The 18,260-nt window shown below is 42.4% G+C and overlaps 1 protein-coding gene and 1 long non-coding RNA gene across 2 annotated transcripts; one reads left to right on the top strand and one right to left on the bottom strand.

The window, feature by feature from the left end:
- Positions 1–655: 655 nt before the first annotated feature.
- LOC146483546 (uncharacterized) lies at positions 656–5,060 on the bottom strand. Its single transcript, XR_014863796.1, has 3 exons — positions 4,999–5,060; positions 2,624–2,659; positions 656–793 (listed from the first exon to the last, which is right to left on the bottom strand). It is a non-coding gene; the product is annotated as an uncharacterized LOC146483546 (long non-coding RNA).
- A 1,748-nt stretch (positions 5,061–6,808) lies between these two features.
- LOC146483545 (solute carrier family 28 member 3-like) lies at positions 6,809–18,108 on the top strand. The gene is made up of 11 exons (XM_085105717.1): positions 6,809–7,019; positions 8,842–9,037; positions 10,463–10,634; positions 10,936–11,077; positions 12,266–12,457; positions 13,272–13,433; positions 13,525–13,781; positions 14,264–14,432; positions 14,834–15,013; positions 16,239–16,419; positions 17,793–18,108. Exons 1-11 carry the CDS (start codon positions 6,999–7,001, stop codon positions 17,879–17,881), a joined length of 1,761 nt encoding a protein of 586 aa, XP_084961843.1. The 5' UTR covers positions 6,809–6,998; the 3' UTR covers positions 17,882–18,108.
- The last annotated feature ends 152 nt before the right edge of the window (positions 18,109–18,260 follow it).

Raw genomic sequence — 18,260 nt, 5'->3', positions numbered from 1 at the left:
GATGATGATCGCGTATTATAGGAATGTATACTTTCATTAGTTTGAAAAAAGTTATCAAAGAATGCCGGTAATTTGTCATGATTATATGAATACATGAAAACTGCCGTCAGGTACGTATTTAATTCAAAGATCTTCAGTATTTTCAATGACTTGAACAGTAGTCCAGAGTTCTGTATAATTGGCAAAGGTTATAATCCTGATAAGTTTTTTCTGTGTCCTGAGGATAGGCTTTAATCTAGTGGGATACGTGCTTGCCCAAATAATGTTGCAATATGTTAAATATGGGTATATCATGGTGTTGAACAATGTGAGTAGTGTTTTAAGAAGTAAGAAATGTCTTGCTTTGGCTAAATGGAGATATACTTTTGCAGAAACCGAAAATATTTCAAATGCAAGGTCGGCGAGTCCTCTCGCATTTCGTTCTTCCACACCCAAGCATGATTTTGAGACAAATCAAACATCTGGACTGGACAAAAATAATGACTCGCAATCTGGCCGGAAGAAGTGATAACTATCAAGTGATTCAGATTTGATCCAGAAAAAGGGCAAAGAGAAGAAAAAGACAAAGTGGATTTGGTCCGATGTCAAGGTAGAAGAGATGCTCAAGTTTGTGTGAGAGTACAAATCGACCTGTGACTTTCATCTTCGTTGAATAATTCTCCTCTTTACATGTCGCATTCGAGTGAGTGATTTACATAATAAGTAGTAAATATAACTCTGTTTGTTGTCCTTTCCAAGCGCTATCTTGTTCCACTTGTCAGGGTTCTACTCACATTGACAGGGGTGGGGGCTGCTGTGAATAAAGTGAAAAACAAACTTGAGGTAAGTATCAGGGATAAATTAAATCCCTGGGAGACTCCCACATAACAATTACGGGGGAGTGGGTCATCAGAAATTATTGAAAAAAAGGCAACAGAATCTCGTTTTGTTTGCATGGCTCAAATTCATTTTCACCCTTACGACACATGCAGAATCATTTAAGGAAAGGCATTGCAATGACTCTAACAGCGGTCATTTTATGTTAGCCCCCAAGGGAGGAAAACACCCCCCCGGAATTCTTGGCGGGGGTGTTCGGCTCGGTTCTCCAAACCCTGACGCTATTACAGACCAAAGTATTTTACCAGACCTGGCCTCTAAAATTCACACCCATTTTCAGACCTGGTTCATAGATTCCATACCCGTTTTCAGACTTTCAGACCAAGATGGTTAAAATATATACCCCATTTCAGACCAAAAGGGCTCTTAAACCATACCCTTTGTGCTGCTCATACCACACACATACCAAGCCACAAATCATTTCCTTCCTAAAAACTGCCATTTTTCATTTTTCAATTCCATTTCCCCCGAGAAAGGCTTGGGAAACATCGAGATTCTTAGGATGGAGATTGTTGGGAATAAAAACTGTTAATTGTTACTCTGAATTGTGCTACCATAAAATTTGGAATAAATGTGCCCCAAAATCTCAGAGGATGGTTAATTGTGAATTAGTTTTTGTGCTATGACAAGCTCAGCAGATGCAGAATTCCCAACACACTAATCACGCCTTCTACACTATGGGCAAAGACTGCGCCAGTGTGTCAGCCAGCTCACATGTATAGCTGGTTTCAGGACCCCTGCACTTTCATCACAGCTTATCACAGACTAAAAGCCATGTTTGTGACAAATAAACAGAAGTATTTTACAATCTAAACAGTGCACTCAGAAAACGTTTGGACAGTGGAAAGCTCAGTTTCAAGCTACAGTGTTTCAATAAATACACCAGTGAATACACCAGAGGCAGTGAAACCCATGGCTGTGTAATAACTCAAAAATGAAAAAAAGGGGAAAAAGGCTTTATTACTGAGACTACTTTTAATTGGGTTCACTTGCAGTGAGAACCTGAGAAGAATCTTAAAAAAAAAAAGAATTACTGTAAAATATTATTCTGAAATTATATAGCCCAGGGCTTATATAAATTTATTTTTCATTTTAAAAGTGCTTGGTTGAGCTTGGTAATAACAACATGATTCTAGAAACTCTAAGCTGACGGTTTTTAAAACAGCCAACTGTACCAAATGCATGGGCTGATATTTAGGATGGCCTGTTATTGAAGGGATCTAAATGTCTCTAATTTGGAAGGAAAAATTGTTTTTAGAAGGGCTTATATGTAGAATTTTGCAGTATCTGATTACCACTCAATCAAGGTAAACAACCCGCAAGCCGTACTGGTTGTTATCCTTGTGCTATGGGAGTTTCAGTGGAATCCACGGAGTGGCTCCTTCTCTCCACTGTTTCCATGTCAAATTGGAATTTGAAAATGTTGGTTTTTATGGAGAAAGGAAAACCGGAGTACCTGGAGAAAAACCCTTGGAGCAGGGGCGAAAACCAACAACAAACTCAACCCACATAGGACCAAGACTGGAAATTGAACCTGGGCCACATTGGTGGGATGGGAGTGCTCTCACCACTGCGCCATCCCTGCTCCCCCCTTCTATGACCCCCTTGCAATGACCTTCCTTCTTTTCTGCTTTGTCACAGCATAATTTACATTTCAAAGTCGAATCAAACATGCTAGGACCAGGAAACTGCATTTACTCTACAAGACTTTATTTTAGATGCAAGACACCACTATCTACATACTCACCTATCCAGCAATTGTGATGAAACCAACATCAGGAACCTGTCCAAACAAGTGATGAAAGGATGAGCACAAGAGAAGCAAACTATCATTTTAGAAATTGTTTATAAAGAAACATTGCCTGCCACATTCACTCAGCAAGAGAGTTAATGGAATAATCATCCAAAATACATTTGGTCATGGAACTTTCCATTGTTCATCATTGTGAATGCACTTCAGTGTATTCCTCAGTAAAACTACATGCAACGGTCATTCAAGAACAAAAACCCTACTTTTTGGCTATATATAGCCAGAACAGAATTAGACCCAGAATTAAGAGATTCCAACTTGAAAAACAAAATTTCTTCCATTTCTCTCAGAAAAATAAGCTGATTGTGGATATCTTGTCTTTGTGTTTTAGGCAAATTTCATGCACAACGGTTTTTAGGCCTGATTAAGGCCTGTTCCAGATGCCACTCCACTCAATGCCGAACCTAATTCATTTAAGTTCAACTCTCGAGAGACTTGGGAGCGACCACTGATTCAGATGGCATCGTTTCTGCCATGCCTAATTTGCCAAACCTTGCAAAAAAAGTACAATTTTCACCGGGACACAAAATCAAGAATTCTGCACAAACATGTGGATGATCTGGTTTAGTTACTACTAAAAATAGTAATACAATAAGAGAAACTAAACTTTATTGGTAATTTCGACTTTTTTCTGATGATTTTAAGCCTTGAATTCTAAATGTAGTACCAGGATGAAAAGGGTAAAACAGACTTGTAGTAAAGCAATTCCCTCTAAATGAAGCACAAAATCTAGCGAGCTGAAAGCCAAAAGATGAGACTCGTGAGCCGGACCAAGGGATAGCCACGTTGGTAGTTATTCGATGGTTAAAACTGCATGCGTGACTTGTCACGGTATGGAACTGTGAGCCAATCACAAGCACCAGCAAACAATTGGTAATTTATGCATTACGTTTGGCACATGAGAGGAGCAGTGTCTGAATCAGCTGCCACTCCAGTGTCACATAATGCAGCAGACCCTGTCGAACTTAATGATCTCTTCCATACCAAATTAAAACTGCCCTGCCGGACCAAACTGATTCAGACGCCACTCTCTTACCTGACTAAATTTCATCAATTAGTTTCAGCACATGAGTGGAGCGACGTCTGGATCAGGCCTCAGATGTTGCTTCACTTATGTGCCGAACCTAATTGACAAATTAATGCTAACAAAAGAGTGCCACTTGAATCGTTTGGTACAGCAAATGGCATTAAGTTTGACAGGGGCTACTACATTATCCGCCGCATGAGCAACCATAGATTCATACTCCCCTCCTCTCATGTGCCGAAACTGATGCAGAAATGACTAATTGATTTAGGGCACTTGTAATTGGCTCTAAAGCCCCGGCTAAACGATCTCACATTATTGTGCAACATTTGTTAGTTCAACAATGTTGAAAAGCCGGCTAAATGCTTCAACATTTGTGAAACGTTGGCCGAAATGTTTGATTGAAAGCAAAACATTCTTTTAACAATAAATGTTGAACACATGTCATCAAACATGGGGTGCTAAACGTTTCAATATTGTTGTACAACAATGTTGGATTGTTTAGCCAGGGCTTAAGCCCCATGGCATGACTAGTCACACAAGTTTCGACCATAAAATCGTAAGGCCCCATTTGTAGGGAATTGCTTTGTCATAAACCTGGGGCCGGTTCCTGGAAGGAGGAATAAACTATACCAGGTATAACAGTTATTCCAGGGATAAATCTGCTATTCTAGGAATACAGGATTTATTCCGGGGATGAAGGTATTCCTGGAATAAGGCACATTTATCTCTGGAAAAGAGTTTTTACACCTTTCAGGAACCGGCCCCTGTTTTACCTGCAACCCAAGATTTAAGAATTTAAAAGAAAAATTATTGATAAAAGTCATGCAAAATCACCAATCAAGCTTATTTTCTCCTATTTGTATTGTCATTTAGCAATAACCAAACTTAAACCCGCTGATCAGCCGCATATTTGCATGAAGTCTGATCTCTGTGTCAGTCTGTGACACTGAAAACTTTGATTCTGCTTTGCATTTAGCAGTTGTCGCTCCAAATTCGAACTTAGATGGATTGGGTTCGGCACATCATAGACATTAATGCACGGTCTGGCACGGACCTACATTAGTTTTGATTTCAACACACAGAAAAAATAAGCTCAAGCTCCCTTAATTTACGGTTCTTGTCGACGTGGACTGACAGCGCCGCCTCTCATTACTTTGCAAGCGGGTAAAAACAGTTGAATACTCCCGAACAACTTCCGGAAGCCCTTTGTTTTTTCGATTTACGAATTTTTTACCCAATAAACCACCTTAAACGGGATAAATATTAGAAATAAATATGAGCTTACCTCCAGAACACCATGCACCAACACAGCTACAAAGACAAACATGGTCGCGGTGCACATCAACCACGTGTTGTTCGGCCGGTGAATTATGGGATGGCCTGGAAAAATATCTGGGACACATTGGAACGGGGACTATTACAAAGAATGGGGGATCGAGCTTAAGCTCGATACTTTAAGAAGGTTAATTCTTCTTCGCTGGGATTTCAAATCCTGTCGATAATAGCAGGGTTTCCGGTCAGCCGAAATAGCGAGGTGTCCGCCAGCCGGGAGTTGGCTTTAGCTGGGCCTGTAATGGAGTTGAATCTCTTTCAGTTGGTAAGGAAGTCTCGTTTCGCGGCCGAGGCACTTAGTGGCGCCGCGGAACGTCGAATATTTTCTCAGGTTACATTTGGACGGACAAGCACTAAATTCCAGCCAACCGAGTGAGAGTAAGGTTATTATCAGAGGTTTACTGATGACTATGCAGGCAAAGCAGATCTTAGCAAGTTACCCCGCGAGCAGTGTTCTCTCCACAGGAAGCTACGCAGGGCAGGGCCGATTGGAATCCAAAAAGATAATTTGGGGTATTCACGCATTTCAGAGATTATGAAAGCTTAGGTAAAATGCATAACAATGCATGGCATTTTTTCCCCAAATTGACGCTTAATTATCTCTGTAACCTGATGCATGGTCACCCCTATTTTCCTTTTGGGTTCCAGCAACTCTTGCTAAGACCTGCTTTACCAGCAAAGTCAAAAGCCGCGCAAAATCTTTGTTTTATTAAGCGCCGTCCTACACTGAATACGTCCTAAAGAACCCGAGTTTTTCGGAACACCTGGAGAAGCGCAGATCGTATGCGCAGTAGCAAAAGGTGCTGAACGTCGCCGAACGTCCCAAGTAACCAGCAGCGATGAGAGGCGGCTGTATTCTACAAGATATGAGCGTGATCGTTTCATGTTGTAAGTTCTCCCCCGAAAGTCTTCTCAGTTTCTGCGCTGCTACCCAATCTAAGGCTACATTGCAACTCTTCCCTATCGCAGCCTATTTTTGCCACCCTTTAAAGTATCTCAACAACCATGGGTGAAAAAGGTCCCCTCTTCGGACCGAGTCTCCAATCATAGCGCACTTTTTAGAGCACCCCTCTCCGGTTCGCATATGTGTGCGCTTGTGCGGCTGTGTCGTTTGTGAAAACCAGCGCATTACACTTGCGCAAAAATGTTTATATACACGATAATTTCAGTAGTAGACAAATTACGTACTGTAACAGTTAAGTTGCACTTATTTCCACCGTTTTGCGAAATTAAAGCTGGCATTTATGCAGCCGGTACATTAGTGTAAGCTCTGTCGGTTGATTACATGTTAGCCTGTGAACAGGCTCCCAAGTGGGATATAGGGCAAAAAGAAAAATCGGCCAGCCGGGCGAGCGGAGCGCGGTATGGGAGCTCTCCGAGCTCGATTTTTGTCTTCGCCCTATAGCCCGCTTGGGAGCCTATTCACAGGCTAATTACATCATCACTGAGAAACCTCATGGTCGAGGTGATAATTGATAATTGATACGAGTGACCAAAAATACTTCCGACCCTATCCCCCAGAGGGGTCTGCTGGAAGAAAGAACAAAGCCAATCTTAAAGCTAAAAATCCGTGGACTCTTTTCACATACCCAACAAGGCAATTCCCCGTTTACCAAAAATAAAACGGAGGGGCGTGAAACAGCTAAGAATCGTTTCTCATTTAATTAAAAAAGAAAAGTTATTAAAAGTCACCCAAGCATATCTATGTCATCTTAGTTGCACTGTTATTTGCATAAACATGACCTCTTTGCGCATTAAAAATCGATCAAGGAGTTAAATACCTTGTGTGAGTTGTCCGGGTTGTTCGTGTTGGATGATAAACTCGCGCGCAAACTTTAACGCTGGACATGTGAGTTTCATTGATACATTTCAGTTAGGCGTCCAAGCTATCACGACACATAGACAAGGCACGTGGCTTCAGTGACAATCACATATCACGAATCTTGAGTTGAAATGAATCACAGCTACAATGCGGTAGGTACATTCATGTCGTTAATCGGTCGTTTATCCGGTAATAACAAATTATCAGACGGCATATTAGAAAACGTATCACTTTCTGGGTAAAAAAACGCCCTTGGAGTTTTTAAGTTTCGAATTTTTAGACGAATAGGGTTTCAGTTGATGATTTCGGAGGTCTTACAAGTGGTAACTAAACAAAATTAAATACAGACAAAAATTTAACAAAATCCCCATGATAGCTGTGAATTGTCTTTAGATCTATAGATACTCGAAGCTGTAAAACCTGTTTGCCTTGTCTTTTTTCACCTCAAATTAAATTTCAGTACTCGTTGTGATATAATTACAAATAATGTAAATATGACCACTTGCAATCGAACTAAATGATCGTTTGATCTTTAAAACGTTGATTTCTCGCAGATTAGTGTTAATTCAGTTCCAATCCCTTGTGACTGTTTTTTTGATCCGTTTTCAAGGCAGCCCCAGGCTTTTTCTCCTCTATCCTTCAGTGCTCTCTTTACGACACGCTGATCCAGTACATTTTACAGTGTAATATCGTTACATGATCATAATCACGACTTTTAGTTAAGCCGCTTCTGTATTAATTAGCCTGGCTTTCACGGTTGACTGGCTCGTGCAAATTACACAAGATTTTTTTAGCGACATTGGCAGGTCCACACCGGACTGCTAAGAAAAGAACAGGCGAAGTACGGTGGGTTTTCGATACAACAAAAGGAGAGTCTGGCATTTACAGCTCCCTAAAAACTTTGCTTCACGTTTACTTTCTTCCATATTGAAAGTGTCCGCATTCTTCAGATTCTTGTAATCACTCAGTTAGCCTGCGTGCGGGGGGAGGGGGGGGAAGAAAGAGGGAAGCGTCCCTTCTCCCCTTCCTCCCCACCCCTTCCCCCTGGCCGAGAGTTTGTTCGCAGGTTATGTAATGGTCTTTACTGATTTTTTATCAACAGAGACTGTGGAGCTATGCAGCCTCCAGGGTGGTGGGGGGAAGGGGGGAGGATACTCCGGTTACTTACTGACGGGGAGGTGTGAATGAAGCCAAGTTGTTAGCCCCATCTCCACCCCCCTCCCCCCCTGCCCCCCCCCCCCCCCAAAAAAAAAGCCAAAATCTTTCCACCACATCCCCACACCACCCTTCGACCGAAGGAGTCAGGAATAGACGGCCGTTCAATATCACGGCTCATGCTGTTGATCGAGACAACATCCCCGGTGATCCATGGGCATCTAGTCGGGTGGAAGGGATTTCGTAGGAGAAAGTTTACGTACGTACAAGTTCTTGTACAGCTTGTAGTAAACGAAAATCCTTTCCACTCCACTGACTGCCCCTTGTCTCTGAGGATGTTGAGACAAGCGTTCGAAGGCTAATAAACAAGAAATACCAAAATCAATGTAAGCATTAGGTGAGAAGACGAAATTTCTTACGCGTCTTCTTGGCTCAAATTTTGCATTTGCCAAGTAGAAGTTCAGACTGATGTTTTACGACCTAGGCTCAGCTTTGCCCCGGCTCTCCTCTTAATGCCCGCACGGGCCATGATCATCAGGCGTGATCCATACCCGCCTTTGCTCCAACCTGCGTAATAGTCGTTTCCTTTCCAAGCAAACGCGAGAGGAGAACTAAAGCTTCCGAAGAGAAAGAGGAAAAGAATTCATCCTCCCATTTTTTTTCTCCTTTTTCTCGCTTCACGCCCTCGCGAGCCTCCCGCGCAACTTTCGTTTTTGCATGCAGCATGCAGCGTGTGAGCCAATCAAACAGTTCAATTGATAGTTATCATTAAAACACGATCAAATATCTCCATAAATTATTACCTAATGTTCATTTTAGGTTGAATCTCCAAACACTATCGAAATGACCAGCATAAACGTGGCGGAAATGTTGGAAAATGGCCGCCCACGCGCTGCTTCAGCACAGAGAAGCCGCAATTCACAATTACAAACTCTTGAGGAACTGTGGAACGAGTATTCATTCCAGGTCACTGTTGTTACCATTTCATTCATCTTGCTCGTTTATACAATCGCAGGTAAGCGCAGTTAAAAAATAGACAATTAGCTGACATCGCGCGACCCTGATAACACAATAGCAACGTAATTAATATAACTCAACAGGAACAAGTTTCGTGAGTCGGTGGTAATATCGGTAGTTTTGTCATGAGTTAGTTTACAAGTTGAATGTAAAACTTGACACTAGAGGTCAAGCGTTTAATATGCCTGCATGCTGGGCAGTTTTCCAGAACGTAAAAGTGACGAAAACCAGTGAACCATCAACCCCTCCCCTCCAAGTGTCTACTTTACACACCCTTCCTCCTCGTTCAATAGTGGAGGGAGGGGTGGAAAATGTGGAAATATAAAATCTCTATTCAATCACTACCAACAGGTAACCACAATAGACAGAAGAGTTCATGTGACAGAGGCGGCGGAGCGTTTTGAAACGTGGGGAGGCTCACCTTTCACCCAGCCATGCGCATACAAGTATACCCCTACTCAAATTTTCCAAAATGCCCTTTGCGTTGTTCATTGGCACAAGCAAACCTCTTTGCAATCTTTACAGTGTCTAGTGTGTCCGTGATTGACTGTAACAATGCATCAGTAGGCAGTTGTTCAGGCGGTCCTGCTTTATGGTGCTTCTTAGGTAGTTCTTGAGTCGTCTGAGGGCAGAAAATGTGCGCTCTGGAGTCGCGGATGCTACTGGTATTAAACGTCAAATACATCAGTAAGAGTTTGTGTACCTCTCGTAACAGTGCTTTGGTGATAGGAGTTTTGTTAAAAGCTTCGCACATGGTCCGTATATTTGTAACCTGACGTACTTCGGGTGCATCAAACGTTTTACAACATATTATTTCGCCAAGCGCGATGCTGGAATAAAACGATTTGTGAAAAGATCACGAGCTTGAATATTTTGCCAATTTTTATGCCGCGCTAGCTATATTTTCGGCACCAAATCGTGGGGGGAGGGGCTGTGCCCCCCAATTTTTGTTTTGGGGGGATACAGGTCCCTCTGCCCCCCCCCCCCCCCCCCTGCTCCGCTGCCTATGTGTGATCAATTCCATCCGTTATAGCATAGGATGGATTAGCCTCCCTCGCAGACGCTCTTTTGGCTTGTCACGTAATATATTTATTATTATTTATTTATTTACTTATTTCTTTTTATAACATAATAGCACCGCCTTTTTCTTGTATTTTTAATCTTTTACATGCACATTCACAGTGATGGGAAACCTTTGTGAATTAATATATAAATAATCTTTCCGAGCCAAACGAGCGTCTGGGAGGGAGGCTCTAAGGATGGATGTTCGTGAAAAAAAGCCTTCCATCCAGCTCTCTCTCTCCTTCAGCATTTCTGTGGGTTTTGTGTGTTTTTCGGGCGTCAAAAAGTGAAAAACCCAATTCCCAACAGAAACGTTTGCTACGCAGGCTACTAGCTGACAGTGATTTGTTGTTTTCTGTAGCTATTGTGGTGTCTGGATTCCATCAAGTTATAGGACTCTTTGCCATCTCAATGATTTTCTGGTTTTTCGTGGCGTACATGTTTATCCGTGACTTCTTCGGAGAAGCCATTTACAGCCTGTGCTGTGTGCCTGTTATTTTGTTGTTACGACGGAAATGGAGGTACCTTCGGTGGTAAGTTATCTCAAACGATTTCTGTTAGTCCTGTACCTTTGCACTAAGCCTCGTTTGCATAATGAGGTGCGAAGCAACTCGGAAATGACCTACAAAGTTTCAAAGCAAACGCGAAATTACTTTTGATACTCATGATCAATTGAAACGCGTCTGTATAGTTAAAATACTGTTGTACAGGATGCGCTGGCGGGAATGACCAAATTGTGTTCCATCCGATGAGCGGGGGGAGCCCATACTGCCACCAGGAACTAGGAATTTAAGTAAGTATGTAAAATGTTTTGGCTTTCTCTTTTGCCTACAGGATTGTTCTTCTCGTGGTATTGACGTTATTTGGTTTATGGTTTGGTCTGGACACCGCCAAGGAGCCTCGAAGGTTTATATCGGTACTAGGGATGCTAGTTTATGTGGTAATCAGCTACGCTTTCTCAGTTCATCGAAGAAAAGTAAGTTGTTTAAATCTCTATAGGTGTTCTCTCTAGTTGAAGTGTATGGTTTGCGTCAAAGTTTTATCAATGCAATTCCATCACACCATTAAGGCGCTGTTACACTAGGAAACTTTTCTTGCAACTCGCAATTTTGTTGCGACACAAGTTGCACGAATCGTTGCCTAGTGTAACATGCCCTGAAACGAAAAGGTCTCGAAATTTTGTTGTTGTTGCAATCGTTGCGAGAAGTAGAAGTCGGTTCTACTTCGTGCAACGGTGACTGCAACAAAAACGCTGCGAGGCATGTTCATTTCAGGGCAACGATCCATGCAACTTGTGCCACAACAAAATTGCGAGACAAGTTACAAGAAAAATTGCCCAGTGTAACAGCGCCTTGAAGAGTTCGTGTAAGGAAACAAATCTTTTTCATTGGCAGTCGGGTACAAAACTATAATTTTACCAAACGAAGTTGCTTTACTCTCGTTTACCTTGCTGGCCACGGGAGTTTGATGAGGCTAGTGTTCTTCACGTTTATTTCAATTCGTACTCTAACAGATAGATAAATATTAGTTAAAGTCAACGGGTATCAAGACGCTGCCTAAAAAGACTAAACCAAACTTAGTGAGTATCGCTATATCAGATCACCTGAGGAGTATTTCGCCATCATCAATGCGATGACGGGAAGGGAACAATCACTCCAACACTTGTAAAAGTAGATTAGATTAGATTAGATTAGATTAGATTAGATTTTGCAGCAGAAACGCGAAACCAGAACTGCGACCAGCACAGTCTCGGGAGCTTTATCCATAGCTCTGTTCGTGTCTGGAACAATCTTCCAGAAAGAGCTGGAAAGCGTAGTTGGAGAGATCAGTGACACTGGAATGCTGTCCTTCAAGAGACCGTGGGGGTGCGTTCACATTTTTTGGGGAACGCGTACCATCAAGAGAGGATGGTACCATGCCGCTATGAACACATAAATTTCCCCCGGCATGAACACGTGTATACCCGTGTTTCTATGCATGTTAATGACTTTGTTCTGTCCTGTGGACTATTGTTCACCTTAGCAAATATAAAAGAGAACGCAGTTGATGAAACCAAACATCTGTTTTTACTGCCCAACCGAGGTAGCACCACAGTTTCTTCAGAAACTATTCCCTTTTATCTATGAAATGTTCCCACAATGACATTTTGATTTATTTATTGCAGATAAAGTGGCGGCCCGTCTTATGGGGCATGAGTTTGCAGTTCGTGTTCGCCCTGATCATTCTCAGGACTTCCCAGGGATTCATAGCTTTTAAATTCATCGGCGACAAAATAACAAGATTCCTTGACTATACAGATGTCGGGTCAGCGTTTGTTTTTGGAGAGAATTTTGCAGTCCATTACATCGCATTTAAGGTATCACGAAAGTTATACTATCAGAATAATGGTCTTACAAGGGATAGCGTGCAAAATACTCCAGTTATCTTTAGTGGTGTTCTCGCCATAAGTTATGTAGATGAGGATGGCAAGGATGATTTTTACAAAAGGAGAAAAAGAGAAGGTGGATGAGGATTTCTTGTGCGTTATTGGTAATTTCAATGCCAAACTGGGTAGCAAAACATATTTTACGCAACCACAACGGTAACAGATTGCAAGGAAAAAAAGGAGGAAAACCCAAAAGACTGAGCGAGCATGATATTCGAGTCGCCCGCTCGAGCGGCAAAGTCTACGACGGTAACGCCATTGGAAACATCACTAAGAAATAAATATTCACGTTTTCAATTCCGGTTGCCTTGGTCTCTTAAATCTGAAGCACCGAGTCGTCCGGCGAGACGCCTCACTGCACAGTTCTTCTCTCCATCCTCAGTCTCAACAAAGGACTTTCCTATCCATTCTGTCTTCTTCTTCTTCTTCATCATCATCATCATCATCATCATCATCATCATCATCATCATCATCATCATCATCATCATCATCATCTAATAATAATGATCATGATGATGATGATGATGATGTTGGTTGACAGATGTCCTGCCACGTAGTCGTGTTAACCCAGAGGAGGAAGTTAATACGAATCGCCTAAATACGAATTGGTGGTTGGCTTTGGGAGAAGTCAGTAAAATTATCCCAGGTGACAAATCAACCTGAAGAAACCAACAAGGACGAGTATGTATCTGAGACACCGCTTTGATTTTAGAAACATTGATCAATGTTTTCCAATCTGTTCCAGGTTCTCACGGTGATCATTTTCTTCAGTTCCGTTATCTCGGTTCTTTATTATTTGGGTATAATGCCGCTGATAATTTCCAAGATTGCCTGGCTCATGCAGATTACCATGGGAACTTCTGCTGCAGAGTCTCTCTCAGCTGCAGGAAATATTTTCGTCGGTCAGGTAAAAACAGTTCAGCTCGTCCTTCCTCTAATCTGTGTTTTTCAAAAACTGATTTATACCCTAATTTTGCTTCTCGTTTACTTCTCTTAAGACTGAAGCACCTTTGTTGATCCGACCGTTTCTTGCTAACCTCACTCAATCCGAGCTCCACGCGGTCATGACAGGAGGCCTGGCTACTGTAGCAGGAGGAATCCTGGCGGCGTACATTGGAGTTGGTGTCCAGGCCTCGCATTTGGTGGCGGCCTCGGTCATGTCGGCTCCGGCTGCTTTGGCTGTGTCCAAACTCATGTACCCGGAAACAGAAGTACCGGAAACTACGTCACAAGACACTATACATTCTGACAGACCGTGAGTGTTTCGTTGCTAAATTCTTCAAGTCCAGTCCTGAAGGCCAAAATTTGAACTGAATCAGGGTCGTGTTCCAATCTCCGACCATTGTTCCATTGGTTCCGGTTGTTCAAAGAGTGCTGATCATTGAACCCACTGGATAAGAGGCTATCCAGCTGATTAAATGTTCTTTTTGGAGGACACTTTATCCATTCAGCAGTGATTTTTTCCTATACTGATGCCCTTTGAACATCCGGCGCCTGTTGTTTATTTGTTAAGAATTTTACTCTCTAGTGCCTCTTTCTCTTTAGATACAGGGATGGGTCGCTCCCTCCACCGCCACCAAAGAATCTCTAGGGGAGCTAGAGGCCAGCTCCTAGGTAACTTATGCCATAGTAGGGGGAGATAATCAGGGGCCTGATGATCACAGGGCTAAGAAATCTGAATGATCAGAGTAATCATGAGGAATTCTCCTAACATGTCTCATTTATTCACCTCTGCAGAGAGGAAAGAAATGTGATCGAAGCCGCCGCTAAGGGAGCAAGCACAGCCATCTCCCTGGTCGCCAATGTTACTGCCATGCTCATTACGTTCTTCGCTTTCATCACCTTTTTTAACGCGATTCTCTCTTTTTTGGGGAGCATGGTAGGGTATCCCGAACTCAGTTTTCAGGCAAGTTCTTCTGACTTTTTTTCTACGATCGTTGTAACTGGTTTACAATTAATGTCGTAATAACTTATTGACCAGAACTCAGGGAATTATTCATATTTAGCCAATAATACGAACAGTACGCACGATGCAACAATGAGAGCTTGGTCATCTGCGTAAAAAAGGTGTGGCCCGTGCTAAGCGCAGGAAATAAGCGCGGAGGACATGAATGGCTTTTCTCCAGTTTGTTTTGATGTTTCAACGGACGGGCATTTATATAATACGCTACAGCAAACAGCATAAAATTTCTTGTTGTCTTCGAGGAATATTGGGGGGGGGGGGGGGGGTTGCTGTCCTTTTAAACAGCTGTTTTGAGATCATAAGCCTTGACTTACTAACTTCGCCTCTACCACTCCTCCCTCCAGGTAATCTGCTCGTACCTGTTCATGCCGTTTGCATTTCTCATGGGGGTGGACTGGGCCGACTGCAAAACTGTGGGGAGATTTCTGGGGATTAAAACATTTCTCAATGAGTTCGTAGCGTACATTGAGATGGGGCCGTACATAACAAACCGGAACGAACTGAATGGAGGACCGAGTATATCGGTAAGGTTATCATATAGCTGATTGAAAATGAATACGTAACAGGACTACCCAATTGAGTGTCGAAAAACCAAAACCAAAGTAGTTAGTCTGGCCAATCGCAACAGATGTAAACAACACAACGAGCCAATCAGAATTCGAAGCAAATACACGAGACTGGCGCCAAGCGCGGGAAAACGCGAGCAGCCAAAACACGATTGGTTTTGGTTTGGATTTCCATTGGTTGAGAAAGTGGCGCGAGTTTTGTTAACCAATCACAGAGCGTAGTTATGCAAAACGAAAGTAAACGCGAAATTACTTTCGAAAGCCGCTCTAATCAAAGATTAGGGAGTTCGTTCGATGATCTCGATCCCAGGCGATATCTCCTTTGCTAATTAAGTTGGTGATAATGTCATCCGTCCCTGCAAATCCAAGATGACAGATACGCTTCCCAAGATCCATTCATTCGTTGATTGATTGTCCCATACAATCTCGACTCCAATCTGTATTAGGAGTGCGTTCTGTCTACGTCGAACGCAATAAGAGGAGTAGCTTCTAATTACCCTTGTACATATTCGAAATATTCATAGCGACCTGCGCCGCTTGCAACGTCTTACATGGTTGGTCGAAAGAACAAAAGAACGAACAACAGATCAATGAGCCCAACCCTAAAAGAAAAAAAGACAATGCAGCTGCAGGTTATCAGGGTCCAGTGAAAATACAGCTTTTGAAAGTTTCAAGTCTAATGAAATATTCAGAGGTAAAATAAAATTAAAACGTTTTAAGTTCACCAAACCAGTTTCAAAATTAAACTGACGTGCTACGAAGATTTCCATAGATACCCGAAGATTTGAAAAGATATTTCAACTGTTCTTTACTCACAACATTTTATGATAACCAACCAGTTCAGAAATTCAATCCACCTTCTACAAAGAGTTCCCTGGATACCAGAAGATTTGAGAAAAAAATTCCGAATTGTCACAAAATCAAGCTTCTAATTTGATCAAACTTATATAAATATACAAAGAAAACATATCTTTGGACCATATGGAATAATTGTTTTCCGCACGTTCGTTGGGTGTCTGTCAAATTAGTATTGCGCTAGGTGCACAGGTTGGTGCAAGCTAATTGCTTGCTTTTGCAGGGGTGCATGAATGTAAAATGTGGATGGAGATATCGGCCTTACTAAGAAAAAATATATGCCCTGGTTTCTCGATTTTAATATGCTTTGTATCGTTTTGCTTTGTAGCGGCGATCGGAAGTCATTGCCACTTATGCTCTATGTGGCTTCACAAATTTTCTTGGCCTGGGTGTACTACTCGGGGGTCTGGGACCGATGGCGCCCAATCGGCAGGGAGACATAGCAAGGATTGCTATAAGGAGCCTGTTTGCAGCAACCATAGCGTGCTTTATGACTGCTAGTATTGCTGGTAAGTGTCTTCAGCTTGTAGCTGGTGTAAGCGTTATTAGGTATCCTGCTGTGAAACATGAAAGAGTTATACATCTCGGTATAGACCACGCCTGTACAACGAGGCAAGCGAGAAGAATGAGTGTAGCAATTTTGATTCGATACCTTCGAGAAAACAAAAGAACAAATAACAGAAAAACAATGCGCTCGTCCGATCAAATTACCAGGGCCCAGTTGCTCGAAGCATGGTTAGCGCTAACCCGGGTTAAATGCCATGAAAACCTATAGGTCTTAATACCTCGTAACCAATGGTTAGCGGTAACCATGCTTCGAGCAACTCAGCCCTGCTGAGAGAGAAAGCCCAGGTACTTTGTGTGCGTGACCCATTTAGTCCACTTTTATCGACTTAAGCAAATCAGGTCACAAACCTCCTAACTCTTAAATAAATAAACAAACCATCAATCCTGCCACTAGCTTATATAGCCTGCGAGCTAACTCTCGGGGAAGGAGGAGGGGCGGGGAGGGGAGAAGGAGCGCAGGCTAGTAGCTTATATGGCGTATAGGGCCGGCATAATATCATAGTCAACCTCGTTCTCAGGGTTTATCTCTTCTTTCCCCGCCCCTCCCAGTTTACAAGGCAAAAGTCCTGGGAACGAGGTTGCATCGGAGTCAGTTCTCTTGCCACCCCGTTAGATAATCTTTCAAAGTAAGGTAACAGTCACCAGGGCCCAGTTGTTCAAAGCCCGGTCAAGCTAATCCTGGGTTTTTATAAGCTAATCCTGGGTTAGCGTGAACTTTGATTCGAGAAAGATTCTTCAAAAAGATTTCAAACAAAAAGTTTCCTTTTCAGGATCGAAAATTTATATTTAGATACGAGCTTTCGATTCCGTCTCGGAATCTTTGTCAAGTGATGTAGGACGTTTTGTCACGTGATTAAGGTGATAAAATATCACGTGACAAAACGTCACGGTAGATCGCCGGGAGCTCGTATCCAACGTCGCGATTCAATGTCGGAGCCCGGCAATGAATTTCAATAGCCTCTCTAATTTTTCTTTTGAAAGTGTCGTTCTCCTTTGCAACAACTGACGAGGAAGAAAGATCGAGCTTCAAAAAGAGTTTTGTCCCTCAGTTTTGACGTAGATTTTTCTTTACCATTACCTTAAAATTAGCTTCCAAAAACATTTATAATGATCCAAGTGAAAACCTCGTTTAACTTTTAATCGTGGATTAGCGTTAACCCGCTTTTGAACAACCGGGCCCAAGTCTTTAAGTACTGAGGAAAAGTTAAACAGTTGCTAACTGTTATGTTTCACGCCTGTACATTTTAGCACCTGTAATCACGCTACAACCGGTTTTCCCTTTGCGTATCACCATATTTTTCTTTTCTTTTTTTAGGATTTTTGTACGACGAGTCGTTCGAAGCAGCAGCGACGCTTGCGCCCACAAGCAATACTACTGCGTCACCAACGACGTCTTCATACTAACAGTTAACACAACTTTAACCACGAACCCTAGCTATATCTTTCGTATCCGCCCACTGGCTCCAATGAATTCCCGGAGGCCAATCGGAGGAAGCTGATTAGCGAACGCGAAGACACGAATACCCTTTGTAGACTAATTGCCAGTTTGCTCGTTTGTTGTGTACATTTTTAACTCGGATATTAGTAAATAAATTCATACTTCATTTTTTGAAGGAATTAAGAAACTAGAATTACAAGTACGTTTTGTGAAATCTTTAATGACGTTGACCAACAGAAGAGTGAATGATGCTGATCACCAATATAGCCCCTACCTACCCCCTCTAGGGACTGAAGGGCCATCAAACTGGCGTGGGGAGTAGAGGGTATGTAACAGTTAAAGGGT

This window comes from Pavona decussata, unplaced genomic scaffold, assembly GCF_977016875.1.
Source record: "Pavona decussata unplaced genomic scaffold, jaPavDecu1.1 SCAFFOLD_38, whole genome shotgun sequence".
Classification (NCBI taxonomy): Eukaryota; Metazoa; Cnidaria; class Anthozoa; order Scleractinia; family Agariciidae; genus Pavona; species Pavona decussata.
This window is presented reverse-complemented; position numbering and strand designations above follow the sequence as displayed.

Coding starts and splice junctions, on each gene's coding strand:
- LOC146483545 (XM_085105717.1), top strand. CDS start 6,999: ATGAATCACAGCTACAATGCG. Junction 12,458..13,271: donor TCCATTACATCGCATTTAAG/GTATCACGAAAG, acceptor AATCTGTTCCAG/GTTCTCACGGTGATCATTTT. Junction 14,433..14,833: donor ATCCCGAACTCAGTTTTCAG/GCAAGTTCTTCT, acceptor TCCTCCCTCCAG/GTAATCTGCTCGTACCTGTT.